The following is a 20,323-nucleotide window of genomic DNA, read 5'->3' as shown; positions in this document are numbered from 1 at the left end:
GTCAATTTAATTTACTTATAACAGTAATTCCTTTCAAAATTGAAAGCAAAAACAAACTTCTCATTACTGGCTTTTCAGGGACTTTCCCTCAGCGGGGTCCTGAGTAGTAAGACCAGCACCCCCCCCCCACCCCCCACCCCCCTCTCTCTACAATGCCCCTGCTGGTCAGACACATTCAAATGTTCCTGAATAGATACTAGTTGTGTTTTTCCAATTGCCATGGACCAGATGGTACAATGATTGATTTAATTATAGCAAAGTATCTGCCTCTCCCAAGAAAATCCTGAGAAAACATGTGGTCTGAAATACCTCATGAGGACAAATCAGAGAAAATATTTAGGCCTACCATTCATCCATCAAATCCCAAAAAAGCATGTTCTCTCACACATACCCACCACTGAGCATTGGAACACAGCCCTCGCTCCTTAGAGCATGGATCTTAGTTCCTCTAATGTATGATTTAAAAGACCGAGCTCCTCTGTAATATGTGGCTACCTCTCTCTGAGTCTTAAGAGGTGATGTAAAGGCTAAACCGCTTCCAGACAAACACCTCATAGGTGAATGAGGAGACCTGGCTCGAGAATGTTGTACTCGCCCTCTTAAAAGTCTTATTCTTGGCCTTGACTTCTGCCCACTCAATTTTTCATTCACGCCTCTGAACTTATGTCTAGGTGCGAGCATATATCGAGGAGGACAGCAACGCTGCAGCAGAAAGATATAGACAGAGTGCAATGTCATGACACACCAGAGTAAAAGGATTCCTTCATTTCCCAGGACCCCATTCTCAAAGGTCGATGGAGGGATCGGCCTGGTAAAACATATCGCAACAAAGACAGACGTGACTCCACTGCCAAAAAACACAGGTTAAATCTCATATGTACCCTTTCATAATGCTGTCGATGAATATACTGGTAATAACTGATCAAAATCGAGCAGGAGCTGGTAAGTCCTTTCAAACCTTTGGATGTTATTTCACATGGTCCAACTTCTCCTCCATCCAATACTAGCTCATTCTAAGGGAGTCTGGAGAGAGGTACACAAGATGTCTGGTGGGTCGCACTTAAGACAATCATAAGCCTCTTTATGGCATTATCCGGCTATAAAGGGATATACAAGATAAGTGATCTGTATTTGGACGAAGTGTAGTGATGTATTTTTCTGAACTTGTGAAAAACTATGATTTGTAATGGGAACTCTTTCTCGCTAAAAGCATTGCTGGGACACTGATGATCTGGTTGTGCTATTGTAACTAAATGTTAATTCTGATTGTTCTAAATGGGTGTATTTATCACAGGTCTTTGGGGATTTTGTTACTCAAAGTAATAATACTGTGTGTTTGTATATGTTTAAGTGAATTAAAACTTTAATTATTATATTATAATCAGTATCGTTTTGAACATTATGCAGAGCCGGAGGCATTTGGAATGATAGGGGCAGGCTAATTTGGCACAGAGAAGTGGATTACAGCAACTCCAGTAATGGAACTCATTGTGTACTTTTCTTGTATATTTACAGAGTTTCAACACCCTGTGCTTCAGTGTCGGACTTGCCCTTGGTTGCTTCAGCTAAGTTTTCCTTTGTGTCACCAACTCTGGCACTGCCTGGATAAGTAATGGCACATTTCCTCAGTTATCAGGTTGTGTAAATAGTGTCATCTGTCTTTCAGTGGGCTCACAATGGCTGTGGAAACAGTTTAATCTTAGCATGGGAAAGGTAGTATATAGCTGGCCTGGAGGGCAGTGGCATGGCAACTGTAATATTTTGTAGGTCATCACCAGAATGTAAAGAAGTTTTTTTTTTTATGATGAAGACAAGATATCTCTTAGTAGGGATACACTTTAACTTGGGGACATCAAATTTTAAGTGCAATTCTGTATTGAACCACTGACATTAAACAGCAGTGCATACTATAATGTCAGGATGCCCTGCTCTCTCACATTGATACTTAGAGCACAGATGTAGGATAAAAAAATATTAAAAGTTTTATTTTAGATGAATTCAGGTAATGGTATGGTAGAGATTATTTTGTAATAACTGTACAGTTGAGGAAACTAATTACTGTGCCCATTCTGGAAATTCTTGGAATCAGTATTATTTCTTATATATTACTTCATTGAAATAAAAAACAAAGACTAATTCCTGGATATTAATCTATTAGACATTTGAAATGTTTTAGGGCCACTGAATGCAGTAGTGCTGCCTTCCCTCACTGCAGAGCCCAGACAAGATAAGGAGTTATTACTTTAAACAAGAAGTCCAAAGTAATTTCTCACAAGTCTGATGCCATTTCTTGAATATCTTTTAACAGCAATCATGTGCCTAATAATAAAGCCAAAGATAATAAAAGGAGGGTGATGGGAAAAAAAGAGTAGATTGGAGATATTCAATTAGCAGAAGATCCTCACAGGACATGCTGTGTATGAGAGAATGGTTAGGGGGATTTCGCCTCATGGGTCCTGGAGAATTAAGTAAAGTCCATTTATTATATATTTCTGAATTCCCTGGTAAATGTTTCCCAGCCTTTTCTGGTGCATTAGTGAAGAATTCATATCAGCTGTTTTCACAGCTGCTCTTCTGAGAGCCTCGGTTCACAGAAATTCATGGTATCCAAAAGTGAAATTTGAGAATTTTGTAAGAATTTGTAGAGCTGCAGGGAAGCAACATGCCAGGACGTGTACTACAGAAACGAAGAAAAATATATCTATCTATCTATCTATCCATCCATCTATCTATCTATCTATCTATCTATCTATCTATCTATCTATCTATCTATCTATCTATCTATCTATCTATCTATCTATCCATCCATCCATCCGTCCGTCGGTCTCTGTCAGAGAAACATACAGAAAGATAGACATAGCTTTCTGGATGTATTAGTAGAACAGCATATCATACCAGTAATGAGGTACAGTTTATGTAAGTGTGGAGCTGTGAAACAGGAGTTCTTTGTAGGAAGCTGATCTCACTTCTTCCATCAATAAAATGTGCCCTTTGTGAAAGGAAAGAATCCCACGTCCAACTCTATTTAAAAAAAAAAAAAGAAGCAGATCAGGCCTCTTGGATTAATTCTGACATTATAGAAAGCAACTAATGTTCATGGCAAACACGATATAAGTGAGATTCATAAAAGTCTTTCTTATTCGAAATCAACCTCCTGGATGAATTTCGTAATGTAAAGAGCTACATTTTTGTGGATACGATCAATCATAGTTGAAATTCCCAGACATTTTGGCTTTTGCTATAAAAGTTTTTTTTTAAATAAAAATATTCCCTCATGATTCATGTCTTTGAACTCCAAAAAGAAAAATCCCTCCATTGTTTCTGGTAAATACTGTTTCTAGTCAAGCTGAGGAGGCCTGAGCAATATGGTCCCTGTTAGATTCAGAGTCACTCTGTCGAATAATAAATCAATCTTAACTGTACTAAATTCCTGCATGACTGCAAATCCCATCACGCTCTCCATCATATACATGCAAGTAGATCGTACTGCGCTCATCCCAGAGGCGTCAAAACACATCGAGATCCAGCTTAGCCATTATCTTCCATCCATCATTACAAACAGCATATCATTATTTAAGAATACGAGGTAAATGTCCAACAAGGACTAACATCGTATCTTTCGTTACTCTATTTGTTAATGAACTATTCATTATAGTGACCTCATGTGTCCCAAAGAGGCAAGTTTATAAGATAAATGTGTCAAATTTCTGTCTCGTGTGAGATACAGTGGTGGAAGAAGTACTTGGATCTATCAATTAAGTTAGTAAATATACAATATTGCAAAATGTTTAGCTGAAATTCATCCTTTACAAATCAATCTTAAGTTTAAGTGCATAAGATAATTTGCTTAGACTATCCTGATAATTTGCTAGTTTGTGAAGCTAGTTTGAACTCATTTGAGGTTCAGCCGTTATGATGATGATTGTTGTAAAGTTATTGTCAGACATGTGTCATGTCATTCCCACTGTTCATTCTGATGTTGTCTGTGTTTCTAATAGGGCACTAAAATCGCTGTTGACAGGCTATGAATTGAATAGTAGCGCCCCCACCTGTTCAACAGATGTAGTATGCCTTGGGATGTATTTGTTAACATATAGCACCTTTCATACATGCAATGCAAACTGCTTTATAATATGGAATTAAAGAAAAGTACAATAGTAAAACAGAAATAATAAAGTTAATAAAATTCGAATGAAAGATCCAATAAAACAAAAAAATGGTAAAAAAGACAAAAGAATAAGAAAGAGACCCTCACAGTGTACAATAATTCTGCCTAAAAGTATCATCATGAGTGGGTTATTAAATAAATTGACGGAGCTTTTATAGCAGCACAGTAACTATTAGCAGTTTCACTGCTTGTTTGGTGTAACACTTCAAGAACAATTAGAACGCCAGACTTGGACTCTTATTTGTTGTTTAAGAGTTGTAAACGCACTGCTCTCATGGTCCCTTTACTAACATGAGCCTCAATGCTTAAATCAAGTATATAAACAAGTATATATATATTTCAAAAAGTCAATAAATAAAGTCCAAAATGTTTGGACTTTATTTTTCCTGATTATTATTGAGACATCTTATTTTTGTGTTAATTTAATCATTTTATGCTTTCACTATACTTTCCTGGAAATTAAAAAATGAATGAATGAACAAATCAGTGACTGTTTCATATTTGATGTCATTTGCATCTTAACTTGTGTTTCTGTTGTTTCATATATTATCTCCAGTTCAAATGTTTTATTTCTTACAGTGCTTATACTGCTGATATATACCGTAAACAAATTACGTTACATTATGTTGTATTGTTGAGGCCAACAGAAAATAAACTCTCTCGGCCTAATAAAAAATCATTATGCAACTGTTTTTCATCTCCAGAGCCCCACATCTCTCACAGACTTTTTTATTCCCAGTCATGCCAGCTGAGGATGCTTGGATGTGTGATGTGGTACAGACTTACTCAGATAGACAATAGTGGGACCAGCCTCTGACAGGGCTGATGTCCACCACAAGAAAAAATTGACCTTTATCCTTGCCGACAGTGTGACATGTCACAGCCGGAGAAAACTGCAGGTGTAAATAATAACCGTAATAGAAATTCAGTGTTCTCGCTCCATGGTGGGGATACAGAGCTGGATCAATGGTAAAACTTTATGATTTGTCTGAATAAACCAGAGCCAACATTATTTTTATTTGTTACACCTGTGTTTTCTCTCCTTTGACAACTTGAAACCATCTGCGGTAACAGCTAAACAAAAGAAGTGATACGGAATCATGGAAACATGTTCAACTGGGTGAGTTCACACTCTTTGCTGGAGTTTGGGCGACCAACAAAGAAGCATTTACCAGACCACACTCTGACACAGACAATGTTCTGCAGGCGTGTTTCAGGGAATGAGCTAATGGCTAACCTCATTCAGAAGGAGAACTCGTAAAGGAGAGCCTTGTTACCCCAGCGGAGTTGCTGGCACATTAGAAATTGTTCCTAATGTCACTTTATCTTGAAGAACCGCAGCAGAACCGATTACGAATATGGCACAAGAAAGTGAAAAAAACACGGACCGCGAGACATTTCCAGTCTTTCTCTCTGGCCTGCAATGAAACAACAGAAACGAGCCATGCGTTTCTGTGCAGGCTATTGCACTGAAGTTTGATACAAGACAGGAACTGCTGTGTTTGAAAGCCATGCATACACGCATGAGGAGACGTTCAATTCATCAGTGTGGCCCTCTAAGGGATGTTATAAAAACTAAAAAGGCCATCGATAGAAAAACAGGTTACCTTTGCACCTGGGGTTTACAGGCCCATTCCAATATGGTGGCGACGTTGATGCACAATCCAGCAGACATGCATCATCTATGACTGTCAACTGGAGCCGTATCTCTAATCAATACCTTAACTCCCATTAGAGTGTCATTACGACATGAGCCTTTCTCATGGATGATTCCTTGACTGTGACCTTGTGGAAAGATTTTTTATGATGTTATCGCAATTATTCTCCCATCACAGGTGTTTTTACTTCCATTCAAAGTCTCAGCTCTTTTCATGGTCGGAATGTGAGGTTTCTTAGCATTAGCGGTAACATTTGGACTGAATTTAATAGACTGGTTTTCTTTCCAATAAAGTTAAACAGCTTCATATTAAAATTATCCATGCAATGCACTCATTCACAATGAATTCATTAAACAAATAGCTTCCCCCTGTCTACAAAAAGAGGTTGAGTTGTTTCATCATTTATTTTATCCTGGTAACGTTTGGACTAAATATCTCACATTAATCTTTAGAAAACATAAAGTCTTTTACAAAAATTATAGTTTTATTGGTTTTATTTCTGAATGTATTGTCTAACAGGAAGGAAGATTATAACTTGGTGATAAAAAACATAAGGTGACGTTTGGGCAAACATCATATTCTTCAGTTTCTCCCTATAAAAGTGTTGAGCTTGAACCGTTGTATAGATCTGTATTTATGCGATATCATTACATGTGTATTTAAAAACGGTAAATACATTATTGACTGTGTAGATTAAGTGTTTTGGTCTTAAATATCCGTGCTATGTATTTTCCACATTGAAATCAGTTTGCTTTGTTAATATCTATGAACATGAAGTGCGATGTGGTTTCCAATTAGCAAGATATATATTTTCTCTTTGAGTTTCCATCCATCCAATCCACAGCTGAACTGTTTCAGGTATAAATATAGCTACTGCTTGAGCAGACAAAAAATGTAAAATCAGTCGATATCTAAGTATCACATGAATAATTTTTTTTATACATATATCATTATTGATATTGTTTTTTGCCCTGCCAAAGCATGAATTATTAGAAGAACAGTATTTAAAAAACAAAGACTGAAACATTTCCAAATTTATAAAAAAAAGTTCATTATTTAAGTGAAAAATTAAGTAAAGGATTTAATTGAATTACGTGAATTATTCGAGTGAATTAGGTAGATTGTTTCAGTGAATAATTTTGCTAAATAAATGAAATGTTTTTTATTATCGGTGTATTTTCCACTTTGTCACTAGATACAAAAAAAAAACACGCTTCCTGGTGTTCAGCTGTGAGCGCTGCGGGGCTGCAGCACCACCTGCTGGACGGGCATGAAAACAGCGTCCTTCCTGTTTATTAACGGGGGAAGATGGCGACCGGAGTCCTTCAGAGAGTCCGCGGAGGTTTGTCCCGGGCCGCAGGCGGGGCCCGCCCGGCCGGACAGCTCGTCCTGTGGAGCAGGTGGGGCGCTCGTCAGTGTGCAGAGTTAACTGTTTATCTCTGGTTGTGTGTGTGTGTGTGTGTGTTTATTAGAGGGTGTGTGAATTGGCTGCTAGGAAGCTAGTGTGTGTTATCTGTTGTTATCTGTTAGCCAGACCTCGGTGGCCTTCAGCTGTAACTTCACACTGTAACGTTGTTTGTTCAGGAACATTTCACATCGACCCCACATGAGTTTGCGGGTGGAGGGGAAACAATACAAGTCTCTGTCACCTTTTGTTTCTGAGCAGCTCCGGGGCTCAAGGTCAATGTAATAACGTGTTTTTCTCGTGTGGGTGTCCTCTGCTAGATGCTATAAATACACCACGCCGTGTTTCATGCTGTTAGCTGCTGTGTTTCACTTACATTAGCACAATTGTGTTTGTATTGTGTGCACTAGAGGAGCTGACATGTCACACTCAGGCTCTGTTTCCATCCAGCAGCTGTAAACCTGCACTGTTACAGTGTTAATAATCAATAAAGCACCATTTAAAGATGTTGCATCTGCTATCAAAGATGGAGATTCGGCCACCAGAGTGATTGTATAACATAATGACACACTACTTGTGTGTGTTTGCAGGGGCTTCTCGGCAACAGACAGCAGGAACGGACAGGACAGCTGGTTTAAATCTCTGTTCGTGAGGAAAGTCGATCCGAGGAAAGACGCACACGCCAACCTGCTGACCAAAAATGAGGAGAGTAACCTCTACAAAATTCAGTGTAAGTTGCCTTTTCTGCTGTTGGACTCGAACCACAAAGAAAAGGAGATTGTATTTGTCTAATGTCTACGTTCTTTTTCAGTCCACAATGTGAAACCCGAGTGCCTGGACTCATACAACAAACTCTGGTGAGCATTACGTCATATTAATGTCGGAATCAGTATTCTGTTCATACCCTTTAGTTCAGCAGAAGATGTGCCGATAGATTTAGAAGTAGTAGTAGTATGAGACCAGGACAACATAAGTACAGTGTTGTGTATAAATAGTAGAGAGGAGTCTATTCCTGTGTGGTGAATGTGATCAGACCTTCACAGACCAACTGTGCCCATAGCTAAGATGCCTGGAGGCTGCTGAGTTGTAGTTAGGGACAAACGTGGGACTTGAAACACTACTAACAGGAAACATGTGATTGTCATCTGGATTTGAAAATGACTACTTCAGGAGGCTTGAATGCAGATATTTTACTATTTATTTAGAGTGCTATTAAATTAACTTGTCTGTCATCACAGTGAGGAGGTGTTGCCCTCCATCCATGCTGATAAGTACTACCCCTGTGAGCTGGTGGGAACCTGGAATACCTGGTATGGAGAACAGGATCAGGCTGGTAGGATTACTATTATAACCACACTTACACATCTCTGCAGCACAACAGAGCAGGACATGTTAGATGCAACACATCTGTCACAAAATAAAACATTTAATAAGAAATCAGCTTATATCAGCTTAAAACCTATAGACGCTATCAAGCTTCTATCTGCTGTTTTCCAAAGTCAGTATTTCATTTTAATTTAATCTGGGGGCTTGGGTTTGTTTTATTACATTAGTTAATGATCCTGTTTCTGATCAATTATGTTCTATCAACATGTTATTCTCTAGTCGTTGTGATTTTGTATCTATGGTATATTCTATTTCCACAGTTCATCTGTGGCGTTACAGAGGAGGATACCCAGCTCTGACAGAGGTGATGAACAAGCTCAGACAGAACGAGGTAAAGTCTCCCTAATTCTTTGGTCGTACTGCCAGGATTTGAAGTAAAGCTTATTGATTGGTGTCTGTCCATTGGCAGAAGTTCACAGCGTACAGGAAGGAGCGGGGTAAGATGCTGTTGTCTCGCAGGAACCAGCTCCTGTTGGAGTTCAGCTTCTGGAATGAGCCTGTACCCAGAGAGGGCCCCAACATCTATGAGCTCAGGTCGTACCAGCTCAGGGTGAGTGATGTAGCCTGCTTTAATCTTAGCATAGGCAGTGCTGATGATGACAGCAACAGATTTATGATCTAAGTCATGAGTAATGTCTGACTTGGTACATTCCTTGAAGTAAAGAAATATCAGCCAGAGACCTTTAATTATCCCCCAGGTAACATTTTTGTTTTTATTATTATTAAGAAGAACCTGTGCCTGTAAACATCTCAGTAGTTTGTGGGAGCATCAACTGGTGTGTGGACATTTACCCCTCCTCTATGTTTTCCTGACTCCAGCCCCGAGTACCTTTTATAGTTTGCATGTGCTTGCTTTCGTAAAACTTTTTGACAAATCCAAACACTTATTAAACTTAAAAATTAAAAAACGATTTACTCAGTAGAAGTTGCTACTGGAATACTCATATGGATGAGTATTCCAGTCAGCCAATAACCTCAAATTTGCCTTTTCAACATCATACAACATACAACACCCTCTATCTTCTAAGCTTAGACTGGTGGTTCAGATGTTTTTCTCACTTCTAAGCAGCTTCACTGCACGAGATGGGGCCTCAGGGCTAAAGGTCACCGACCAGGCAGTGGTGGCAGAAAAGGAGAACATTACTCTTTCACTTACCTCACTTACATTTTCCCACTTAAAAACCGAAACTCTCCCGGTCACATGCTTTACTGATGTGACTCTCTAAATCACCTCCACCCTCACAGACATACTGTATGACATGGATTGCCCCTGTGTCTTCAGCAGTTACAAGACATGCGCTGTTTTCAACTGGGTCACTTGAGAATTTATATAAACAATTTATATCATCTCTTGTCCTCGGTTGGAACTGGTAATCCAGCGGCACATGATTCTTACTCATGCACACTGCATGATACACACTCCTCCAGCTGCAGATTAAGTCGTTCTTTCTAATCCGGAGGACAAAACTGTGTAGATCCATGCTGCTTGCGACATGTGAGGAATGTAAGCTGTCATCCCTCATCATGTACTGACGTTGCATAACAGAGACACCGTTTGTTGTCTTAAGCATCAGAGAGTTATTGAAGAAGCCTTTGGGAGCAATTATTATTGCAGCTTATCTTCACAAAGACAAAAAATACCTGGGCTATGAGTTTACCGTTCATTTGTACCATTACTTTAACTGTGGGAGGAAGACCAACGTGTGATATCTAGTTGGTGAGCTTGCAAAACCTTGAATTCTACATGTTAATTGTAATGAAGAATCCCCTTTTCTCCCCTGCAGCCAGGAACCATGATCGAATGGGGTAATTACTGGTAAGTTAGCCTGGATTCATTTCATTCACTGAACTGTGCTCACAGAAGATATGCACCTCACGAAACCTTCCTCATCACACTGTCGTTAATAAGATCTATTCCACAGAGAGGAACCTATTTACAGCTGTAATGTCACGCTCTCTAACAAAGATTCAGTTGAAGTGTAATAATATATAGACCTGGGGCTACCAGCGGGTATTGCTTTAAGCTAGTTTGATTAATAATAAAGTACCTCTGTGCTGATGTTGTAATGTGTCCTGTTGGGCTATAAATCAACCTGCTGCAGCTGATGCTATGACTACGACTGCTATGCCCTGCGATGCTTTGACTGAAATTAGCATTGTTTTATCTTAATATACTATTATTTTATCTTTGTGACAAATGTGGCCGCTCTAAGTTTGGGATCCATTGCTATAGACGACCAGTGTGTGTCCATAATTGTTGTTTATAATGAATCTGAAACTCCAGGTCTGCCTGAGCCAACACGTCAACATTTATCAGTCTCTGCAGCTCAGTTGATTGTAATTGATTTGAAATGAAGACGTGAGCTTTGTGCACATATTGTATGTTTCAACAGATTTTTTTCTGATAGCTCTGTAGTTGTCTGACCAGTTTTTTTTAAGGCGTAACAGACTGTGGGGGATTAAATCTCACAGAGAGTTTTGGGCTGCTAGAAAAGCCTTTGAAGTTTTGCAGTGATTCCGAATCATCATGTGCATGAATTTAACTATCTATCTATCATCTTTTCTGCTATGAGGATTCATGAGGCTCATCAGTCCCCTTATGAAGCCACATTTAAATTGACTAGATCTAGATTTTAATTCTACTTCACACACTCATAAATATCAGTCCCCCAAAGGTGCCGGATTATTTTCATTGAAGATCCGTGAATTATTCCCTGGGAAATGAGTGAATATGTTTAAATTATTCCTTTCACATATAGAATATAGAACCAATACGTCCCCTCAATCAACTCATCACCAAAATTCTCATCGTTCCACCTAGTTTTTATGGAAATCGGCTAACTAACAAACACAGAGAGGAAAACCTAACGATAGATTTAAAAATGTTCATAAGGGGGAAATATCTTTAAAAAAAACTTCAAATGAGTGTAAACCTGTTCCTTAAGTGTATCCTTATTCTTCCATCTTTTCTGGTTTTGTTTGTTTACTTTAACCAAGCTTTATTTGAACAAACTTCTATCATTATGCAGTTAATGCCAGTAAATCAACTTAAGGCAATTTCAATGTTATTAGTGAGGCTGAGGCTGTATAGTTGAAGTAGTGAGGCTGTATAGTTGAAGTAGTGAGGCTGTATAGTTGAAGTACTGAGGCTGTATAGTTTCATATCCAAACAGTGATTATGATTTAATAAGTGCCTGTTTGCTTTGGGTCAAAACTGAATGTATTTTAAACACCCCCCGCCCCCTTCACCCCAGTCTGTTCATTTCACACATGTCCAGTATAGAGCTCCATAAACATACCTACAGTGAGTACGTCTGTCTTACGTTAACAAATACCAACTGAATCCACTTGTGTAAATTAGAAACAGTCCAGAGTAAATTTAGACATGATGTTGAAGTCCTGGTTTGAAGACTGGTCAAGTATGTGGTGGCAGGTTGTGTTTTCCCAGATGAAGCCTTGGTGTTTTTTGGCCTGGGTCTTAACAGGAGTTGTTCTTGTCTGCAGGGCCCGGGCCATTGGATACCGCCAGCACAACAGTGAAGCTGTGGGAGGGTTTTTCTCTCAGATCGGGAACCTCTACATGGTTCATCACCTATGGGGTACGGTTAAATACCAGCTTTATGCCGAATGATATTGTCAAGGATAAGTGATAGCGAAAATCCACAATCCTACTTCCCAATTACTTATTAATGTCTCCCTGTGTATATATGTAAATTCTGCTGCCACCCACTCTCCAGCAAAATGTGTTTATATCGGGAATGATTAATCTTTCAATCATATTAGGAAATAATGGAAATCCCTATTTATAGCCATAAATCTTGTAAAATAGCCCATTGACTCTGTTTACTGTAATAAGAAAACGTGTGATTTGTTGACCTCAGCCTACAAAGACCTTCAGTCCAGAGAAAACACGAGGAACTCTGCCTGGCAGCAGGAGGGCTGGGACGAGGTGGTGTACTACACAGGTGAGAGGAAATAAAATCCTGTTGCGAACACAAAGTGGTGACGAAAACTCGTTGTCGTAAACTTTATTTTAGGTGTGCAAGTCATTTGTCTGGGTCAAACATTTACTGAGATTTAGTCTCTGTTCTACCCTGCCGAACCTGATCAATATCCAATCGACTAAATCATTTGTGTTCCACGTTTCTACAGTTCCGCTCATTCAGCACATGGATTCCAGGATTATGATCCCGACAAAGGCTTCCCCGCTGCAGTGAAATGAGAAGCGATGTGGAAGCTGAAAACAAGTGGCACCCTTTCGAATGTCAACATCCATCCAGAGCTTCACTATCACGGTTGTCTCACTCCTGTCGGTGCTGCCAGACAACGTCCCTTCCCTTTTACTTCAAGATGTCACCAGTTTGAAGGAGGCTACAATGCCTGCCCTATATTTGGAAATAAAAAAACGCCCTAACCATTTTACAGCACATGACCGCGCACAGCTTCTTTTCTTTCGGCTCTGGAGCAGAATAAGTAAATTGAATTAAACCTCCTGTTGGTTATGTCCGACGTCTCGTGCCACATTAGAACGGGTCCACAAAGAGCTCATCTAAGTTTAACACCGACCAAAGTTACTTGAAGGCGAGCCGCTGTCTGGTGTGGGAGACCAGATGGCGCTGCTGAAGCTCACTGCATGGTGCAGTGGCCGTTTATTTATTTAATGTAAATTTGGAATTCTTATATTATCTAGTGTGCTGTGGAAGGGGCACTTCCATGTAAGCCATGCACTTGGGAGAAAACCTCTGTAGATCCATGGAAATCGTTTATGGTTGAAGGTGATATATGATGTGTAAAATGTAAAACTGAGGTCTATTATACATCGAACACCTTTCAGTTGCTTTTTCTGGATGTTCCTAAGTTCCCCGTCATGGTTCTATTGTTGTTTCATGGTGCCGTGTTTGTAACTATGGCTCCCACTTTTCTTTCTTGAGACGACAGCATGCCTGGTTTTAAAACCTGTTTTTAATCTCAACATGTTGACATGAGGCAAAAATATTTATCGTGTTATAATAAATCCTGACAACAAACATTATCTATCATTGGCCGAGGGGCCAGTCATGTTGCTGCAAACTGTGATATCAAATTTATTTTATTGAACTGAAAGGAAGCATGTTTTCCTTGTGTTTTTGGTTCATAGGGAACAATGTAGAGGGAAGGAGAGCAACACCAACACAGATTAAATAAATTCAAACCAGTTCAAATCTTTGACAGGATGTTTTTTCTTTAACGGGACTGACGTCACCACACTCATAGACATGCCTGGTTACAGCTCTTAGTATCCATACATAATTCAAACACTTCTAACGCTCATTGCACATTGACATAATGTACAGGAGTTGTATTAGCTTAACTAAAGGCTTTGATGCAAAAAGTGCAAAATACTAAAGTCTTCGTAACCTTCCACACATAGTGCTTGGTTATTCTTGTAGTATCTCCTAGTATAAAAAATCAATAAGGCAATATCTCCATGAAGGTAAAACCGGTCTCACTGATGTAAACATATCCATTTATTATTAAAAAAATCTATTGAGAGTCTAAGGAACTTTGTGCACCTGATAAAACCATCAGATTTGCAAATGTGAAATGTTAAAATGAATAACAGTTCATTTTCGCATCTTTAAATCTTCTCCAGTTCTTTTAGGAGCTCGCCGAAACTGGTCACGTACCACGAACACCTCTCCTTCACCTGCGGCCTGGTGACGTTCCCGCCAAATCCAATAAATGCACTCTGAGGGCAGAGGGAAATAATATTGTGATCACACTGCCACTCCCAATATGTCCGAATTGTTTACAAAAATACACAAACAACATGTCAAAGATTTACGTGTGCACACTTGAACAGCACTTACAGCAGGAGGGCAGGCCTCAAGATCGGTGGCTCCATCCCCGATCATCACCACGGTCTTGAAGCCGTATTGTTCCTTCAGCAGGTTGATGACCTTCCCCTTTCCACCGCTCTCAGCTGTGGGCTGACTCTCATCGAAACCAGCATACTCTCCTGTAAACACACAGGATGCACAAGTAGAGGTTTACGTCCAAGAACAAGATGACAAGAGACACTTGAGATGAAGGATAGTCTGTTTTTGATATCATCAAATCCCTTCATTTCATTCATAGAGCGAGCGCTGAATAGTTTCCTACACCTGGCAAAAAAACGAACTGGTCCACTCCAGTAAGAAGGGAGATATACCGTTGAAGTAGAACTTGAGCCTGTTTGCATAGACGTGCTGCAGAGGAATGTTGAGCTGAGTGGCCACATGTTCGACGATGCAGCGGAATCCTCCTGAAACGAGGAACACCTTTATGTTGCGCTGGTGCAGATCGTCCACCAGCTCCCTGGGTAAAGACAAATGGACTTTTAGCATCAATCAAATGGGACACATACATGCAACTGTCTCGTCACAGTTGATTTTGTTGAACCAGTGTAAATAATTTTTTTTTATTATTAAAATGTTTGGGTTACAGACAATTGGATTGATCTAATTTAGACGATAGACTGCACATACAGACAAAGAGACTTGACGTCTCCCCAAAAGTGAAATCAAAGTGTCTCTATCACCTCCTGGTGGCTGCAAGTGCACATTTTCCCTGTAAGTTTCAATAAGGTATTTGATGCTATAAAAACGAGGTGAAACGTTTATATAATTATATGATACGTTGATGTATCGATACCGCTGCACCATACTCCGATTGGTACTTCGGACTCTGGCTCCAGAACAGGTCATCGGCACGAGATGGCAGCGTTTGTATCGGGGACATTTTGCTTCGTTTCTATATAAAAGGAGGAAGTGGAGATGTGCTGTGTATCTTTATATAAAGTTTATGATTTTGGCCAAGAAGCCTTAACTATAATCTGTGGCTGAGCAGCTTTGTACACAAACCATGCTTGCACATGTTTTCCAGTCAGTTTGAGTACTTGGGCAGCTTTCTGGAGACAGGAAAGGCTTGTAATGATAAACATATGGGAAACCCTCTCATGCATGTTGTATGCATATACCAGTATTTCAGTGGAATACAAACCCCACTGACTGACTGACTGACATTACTTAAAAATAAAGAACAATCTTGACACGCTCACCTGATGCCTGGTGTGAGCTGAGGTGGGTGGTCTGTTATCAGCTTGTTCACTTGCTCTCTGGAACATCGGATGATGGAGAGACGCTCAGTCAGGGCCGTTTTGAACGTCAATGAGCCGCCCATTGCTTTCCGAGTTCTGAAACGTGAGCGTTACACAGGATGGCATCACATCCAGAGCCATCGCAGTAATATCATGGAACGTTGACAGTATTTCTATACATACATCTCAGTGCAGGCATCCCCAACACCACAGAATTTGGCGAGTTCATCGATGCCCTCCTCTTTGATGACTGTGCTGTCCACATCGAAACACACAGCATCTGCTCTCCTGAACAGTTCCTTCGTTTGGGAAATTGACGTCATCTTGCTGGGGGAAAACAAAATGTATATCTGAATTGACACACACATAAAAACAGCAGCAGCAGTTCAACTGGATTGACGAGTCTGCCAGCATAGCTTGATCTTTCTGTTTTCAAGAGGGATATTGTTTACCCCTTATACTAATACACTCCATCTCTGTCAGACCTTTCCATTTTAAATAAAAGCATACAACTATTTCACTTTTGTATTTCCCCATTTTGATTACTGTTACTTGGACTTAAGTACAGTTTTCGAGTAATCTTTCCAAATCTGGAAAAACACGAGACAGTATGAAAGAAGAACGCCTTCGTTTCTCTGAGCTCCCCACAAAAGTTTGTTGGACAAAACTTTGAATGCATTTTAGATGATTATCTCTAACTAAAAACATTATGGTGTGGCAGCATTGGGGAGTCACCTGACGGACAATCACCTGAGGGATAATCTAATAGTTATGATCTCTAAAGCTGCAGAGGTGAGGAGGAGCTCTGAGGGTTTTCTTCCCCCGGCTGCTGCTGGACTTTTTTGTGTAACTAAAGTCGAGTGCGCAGTGGATGTCTTCAATCCAGTGGCGCAGCAAACTCGTCCATTGGGTGAAATACCGACAGTGTGTGATCCCGGGATCAAACACGTGTCCCGGGCCCGGTGATGTGTGTCTTAATTGCGTTACATAAAGCAGCAGTCTGCATAAACCAGCCATACGAGAGGGTGATGGACATCCTCTGCTCGTGTTGCATCACCCGATGCGCACCGCGGTGCAGGGGACCCGGGCCCCCGGAGACCACGCACCGTCACCGTGAGGAGACGGTGGTTCCCGGTGATTAAACCAAGTGCCTCGGTGTGTAATGTTAATCTCCAGATGCAGAAGAAGCTTGTGTAAAGTTTCCGTGAACAAACGACTGTAACCTTCCGCGTGTCCTGTTCTGCTTCCAGACGCTTTAAACACCTTCTCTTTCCCTGTCGAGCGTCAGGAAACCCTCCGCCGCGTCACGCTAACACACCGGATGACTTTACGGTACAATATCCCCCGGTTTCCCGCTGTTACTTACCGGGAAGAGCAGAGTCGATCCGGTCCAAACAGCAGCTGCAGCAGGATTCACCGACCACTCCGCATTCAATGGACCCACCGAGCGCCGACCAATCACAGAGCCGCTGCCGTGGGGCCGCCCACTACCCGCTGAGCCGGCTCCATGACAACAGGAACAGTTCATTCATTCATTCATCTTCATAATGTTCAATAAGTTTGTATTCGGTGTCAACATCTGCCAATCACAGTGGAGCAGCTCCGATGACGTCCCTTCCAACGAGGAACTAGATTGTCGTTCACTTCTCTGCTCTGTATGCAAATTACCAAGTGCGTCATATCTGCCAAGTCGATATCATCACTAGGAGGGGGGTAAAAAAAATGGTAAAAAATGTATTGTCATGGAGAGGATAAACCCCCTTGAGATCTACCATGTCGATTTAGAGGGGGTCCAAAATGGTCTCATCTTTATTTCAAAAGTTAGAAAAAATTATATTACACTTGTTACCTGTTGCTTAAAACCTATTATAAAAGTAGGCCTTTCAATGACTTTTAATGCCTGATTTTTAACTGGTGTTGATTTTTTACAAAAAAAGTTTTGCGTTTAGATTCGTGTTAAAGGCATAAAGATTAATATTCTTATTATAATTATTACTGTTGTATTATTAATAAACTGAAGCATGCCAGATGATGTCAGCAAAGTGACCGTCCAGATCCACATTTATGTTGCCAACACAAAGCTTCCCACACCCTTTTCTAATCTGTTTTTTTTCATCGACTCCACCACTACAGCACAGCTCTAAATACATGTTGAGTGGTCGCAACAAAGACACCTGGAGGACACACTCTGAGATCTGCTCACGGAGACCAAGTCAGGAGTTGGTCTGGGACCAAGTCTGTAGCAATGAGGCCACATTCTTGTGCCCTTGTGATCAGATCACCTGAGTGTGGTGTTAATAACAGGGTTTGGGCCTCAGCAGTGTTACTTTTATCTTGTATCATTATAATAACTTTTTTTAAAGTAGATTACCAGTTATTTTAGTTTCCAGCTGGTGCTGGGTTTTCACCAATGATTTAAAATGGGCACATTCAAGTCTATGAAAATGAATTAAGTCAATTGATGGCTGTATATATCTTCTGTCTTAACAAACCTCCTTATGCCAAAGCCATGCTCTTTCATACACAGAATAAGCAAACATGTTCTATAAACCTTTTACAGTTGAATTTATTAATTTGAGCATACGTTTTTAAGCCAATGCTTAATCATTTAAAACGTATATACATTTTAGGGAATTATTATAGTAATTTTGTGTATTATTTTTGCATCTTGATTGGTTTTATTCTATGTTTTTATAAAAATCTCTTATTGGCAAAAAGGCCAAATAATTTCTTTAAGAAGTGGAAAATAACAACTGCGGACCGTGATTTATTTTGTGATGAAAAACAATCAGGAGAGTAGATCGACTGCAAATGTCTCTCTGTAGTGAAGGACGCGTCATTAGAGCGGATGAGACAAGTCCTTATATCAAATCGATAGGAATGGGGGGGCTCAAGTGTAGTGCAGTACTCCAGACCACATGGTGGCGGTAATGAGGCGGGAGTATTTAGCAAAATCCCATAAATGACTGGCAGAAGACGACCAAGAGGAAGTCCACCGCATACAGCCACGAGTACTTGACCTGGTTGTGTGGAGCTCAGACAAAATGTTTCTATACTTTCTCCCATGTCGCTTTAAAGTCTGGATCCAAATGGAGATGTAAGTATTTATTTCAGGACCATGTATTTCAAACTAAATGTCAGCCATCAGCTTTTATATTTGAACGTGAGATTACCTTAACGTCTGTGATGCTGGAAGCACGTGGTCCTACACATGTGTGTTAGTAATGAAATGAGTATTTCAAAGTTAATGTCAATGAATGAATGGTGGGTTAATGGTTTTCTAATAGTGTGACAGGGTGATACTAGTTGTATTTATATGTTCTAGCCTCTATAAACTATTAAAAGTATAAAGTAGTTTGTATAATGTCGGTTAACCCATTCATTTTGTGTGCCTCAGTTATAAAGACTTTGCAGATCGTTTTCACTTTTCACTGTCATTTATTTGTGCACTTCTGTTTTTTGTTTAAATCACAGCACCACCCTGGAAAAGGTGTCATGACTCCAACCTCCATCTTTACATAATCAGACCACGTGTCAGAGCAGCAGGAAGTCACTGTCCTACAGGAGGACCTCAGAAAAGTGAACAACATGGTAAAGCGACATTTTATGGACTGAATTATTTACTGTCAAGCACAAACTATAGTGAATGTCTTCTGCAGCATCCTCACAATAAACAATTAAGATTTAATGGTTAATATAATGCTACATATCGGAGTGAATAGCCAATATTTCTTATATAATAATATTGTCATACCCATTTCTTTACATCTTTGGTCCATTGTCTTGCTTTTGAGCTCTTGACCCAGAACCTCATTAAAATGGTTTTGTTAATGTGGCTGCTGGTCCTAGTCAGCTTTTCAATTTTCCTAAGCTGCTTGTTATTGAGCTGCTCTTGCTCTCTATGTTGCAGCTGGTGCTTGTGAGGATGAGCCTTGTCGAGCCGTGAGGAGAAACATTCAGATGTTAGTAAATGGTTGTTGATATCCTGTAATTGACAGCATGGAAGAATTCTGTTTTACTCTTGAAATAGTAAATGCAGTCAGACACTATGCAAAATTATTGTTTTCACACACTGACTCAATAACAGAAGAGTGCTTGTTCTGTGCCTCTTTTTTTTATCTCAGAGTGAATACAGCAACGTATTAATAGTTTGGATTATATGATTTTTATATGCAACTGAATATTCTTTCATTGACTAAACGGGCAGTCATATTCATTCAGATGTTTTAGATTTGTTCATTAAGTCTAACAATAAGGATAAGTCCACTTTTTTTAACCCTGCCATGAGCTCTGAATGATTCCTGTGTGTAAGAGATGAATTCTCTGAGTAGATGAATTACTCTCCTAACATATTTTACCTGTTTCTCTTCTAGGATGTGTCTAAATGTGCATTTATGGTGAAGTGCTGTGATGCAAGCTCAGTCCTGCAGCTCGGCTCCGAACACTGAAGCGGCTGTGACCTCCAGCCGGTGAAGAACGGCCGGGCGATGGTACGTTTGTACACTGACGCAGGACATTATTATTCACAGCCCTGTAAATGCTAGAGGAGGCACGGACGAATTCTGTTCCAGCTGCTCTGTGCTGGACAC

The 20,323-nt window shown here is 40.0% G+C and overlaps 2 protein-coding genes, 1 long non-coding RNA gene and 1 other non-coding gene across 6 annotated transcripts; 3 read left to right on the top strand and 1 right to left on the bottom strand.

Moving 5' to 3' along the window:
• The first annotated feature begins 7,113 nt into the window (after positions 1-7,113).
• Positions 7,114-13,818, top strand: nipsnap2 (nipsnap homolog 2). Of its 2 annotated transcripts, none has more exons than XM_053422300.1 (10): positions 7,114-7,226; positions 7,822-7,961; positions 8,043-8,088; positions 8,470-8,564; positions 8,878-8,948; positions 9,027-9,167; positions 10,402-10,433; positions 12,122-12,216; positions 12,499-12,582; positions 12,770-13,818. In XM_053422300.1, the coding sequence occupies exons 1-10, from the start codon at positions 7,135-7,137 to the stop codon at positions 12,832-12,834; spliced, it is 861 nt and encodes a 286-aa protein (XP_053278275.1). In that variant the 5' UTR covers positions 7,114-7,134; the 3' UTR covers positions 12,835-13,818. The 2 variants fall into 2 exon arrangements, with proteins under 2 accessions (XP_053278275.1, XP_053278276.1); XM_053422301.1 differs by lacking the exon at positions 7,114-7,226 and adding an exon at positions 7,418-7,506.
• On the bottom strand, positions 13,817-17,211 carry psph (phosphoserine phosphatase). 2 transcript variants are annotated; one of them, XM_053422303.1, is made up of 6 exons: positions 17,101-17,211; positions 15,918-16,061; positions 15,696-15,830; positions 14,808-14,953; positions 14,467-14,615; positions 13,817-14,345 (listed from the first exon to the last, which is right to left on the bottom strand). In XM_053422303.1, the coding sequence occupies exons 2-6, from the start codon at positions 16,055-16,057 to the stop codon at positions 14,235-14,237; spliced, it is 681 nt and encodes a 226-aa protein (XP_053278278.1). In that variant the 5' UTR covers positions 16,058-16,061; positions 17,101-17,211; the 3' UTR covers positions 13,817-14,234. The 2 variants fall into 2 exon arrangements, with proteins under 2 accessions (XP_053278278.1, XP_053278277.1); XM_053422302.1 differs by having other exon boundaries at positions 15,918-16,057; positions 17,101-17,177.
• A 1,480-nt stretch (positions 17,212-18,691) lies between these two features.
• On the top strand, positions 18,692-19,930 carry LOC128439836 (uncharacterized). Its single transcript, XR_008338451.1, has 3 exons — positions 18,692-18,831; positions 19,209-19,325; positions 19,645-19,930. It is a non-coding gene; the product is annotated as an uncharacterized LOC128439836 (long non-coding RNA).
• Positions 19,732-19,871, top strand: LOC128441005 (small nucleolar RNA SNORA15). Its single transcript, XR_008338703.1, has one exon. It is a non-coding gene; the product is annotated as a small nucleolar RNA SNORA15 (small nucleolar RNA).
• Positions 19,931-20,323: the final 393 nt, after the last annotated feature.

Source organism: Pleuronectes platessa, chromosome 5, assembly GCF_947347685.1.
Source record: "Pleuronectes platessa chromosome 5, fPlePla1.1, whole genome shotgun sequence".
NCBI classification, from domain to species: Eukaryota; Metazoa; Chordata; class Actinopteri; order Pleuronectiformes; family Pleuronectidae; genus Pleuronectes; species Pleuronectes platessa.
This window is presented reverse-complemented; position numbering and strand designations above follow the sequence as displayed.

Bases quoted from the DNA above. Each gene is read 5' to 3' on its own strand.
- nipsnap2 (XM_053422300.1), top strand. From the start codon at position 7,135: ATGGCGACCGGAGTCCTTCAGAGAGTCCGCGGAGGTTTGTCCCGGGCC. The intron at 9,168-10,401 runs GTGAGTGATGTA...TCTCCCCTGCAG, and splicing joins TCAGGTCGTACCAGCTCAGG to CCAGGAACCATGATCGAATG. The intron at 10,434-12,121 runs GTAAGTTAGCCT...TCTTGTCTGCAG, and splicing joins ATCGAATGGGGTAATTACTG to GGCCCGGGCCATTGGATACC.
- psph (XM_053422303.1), bottom strand. From the start codon at position 16,057: ATGACGTCAATTTCCCAAACGAAGGAACTGTTCAGGAGAGCAGATGCT. The intron at 14,954-15,695 runs GTGAGCGTGTCA...GTCTTTACCCAG, and splicing joins CAGCTCACACCAGGCATCAG to GGAGCTGGTGGACGATCTGC. The intron at 14,616-14,807 runs GTATATCTCCCT...GTGTGTTTACAG, and splicing joins GCTCAAGTTCTACTTCAACG to GAGAGTATGCTGGTTTCGAT.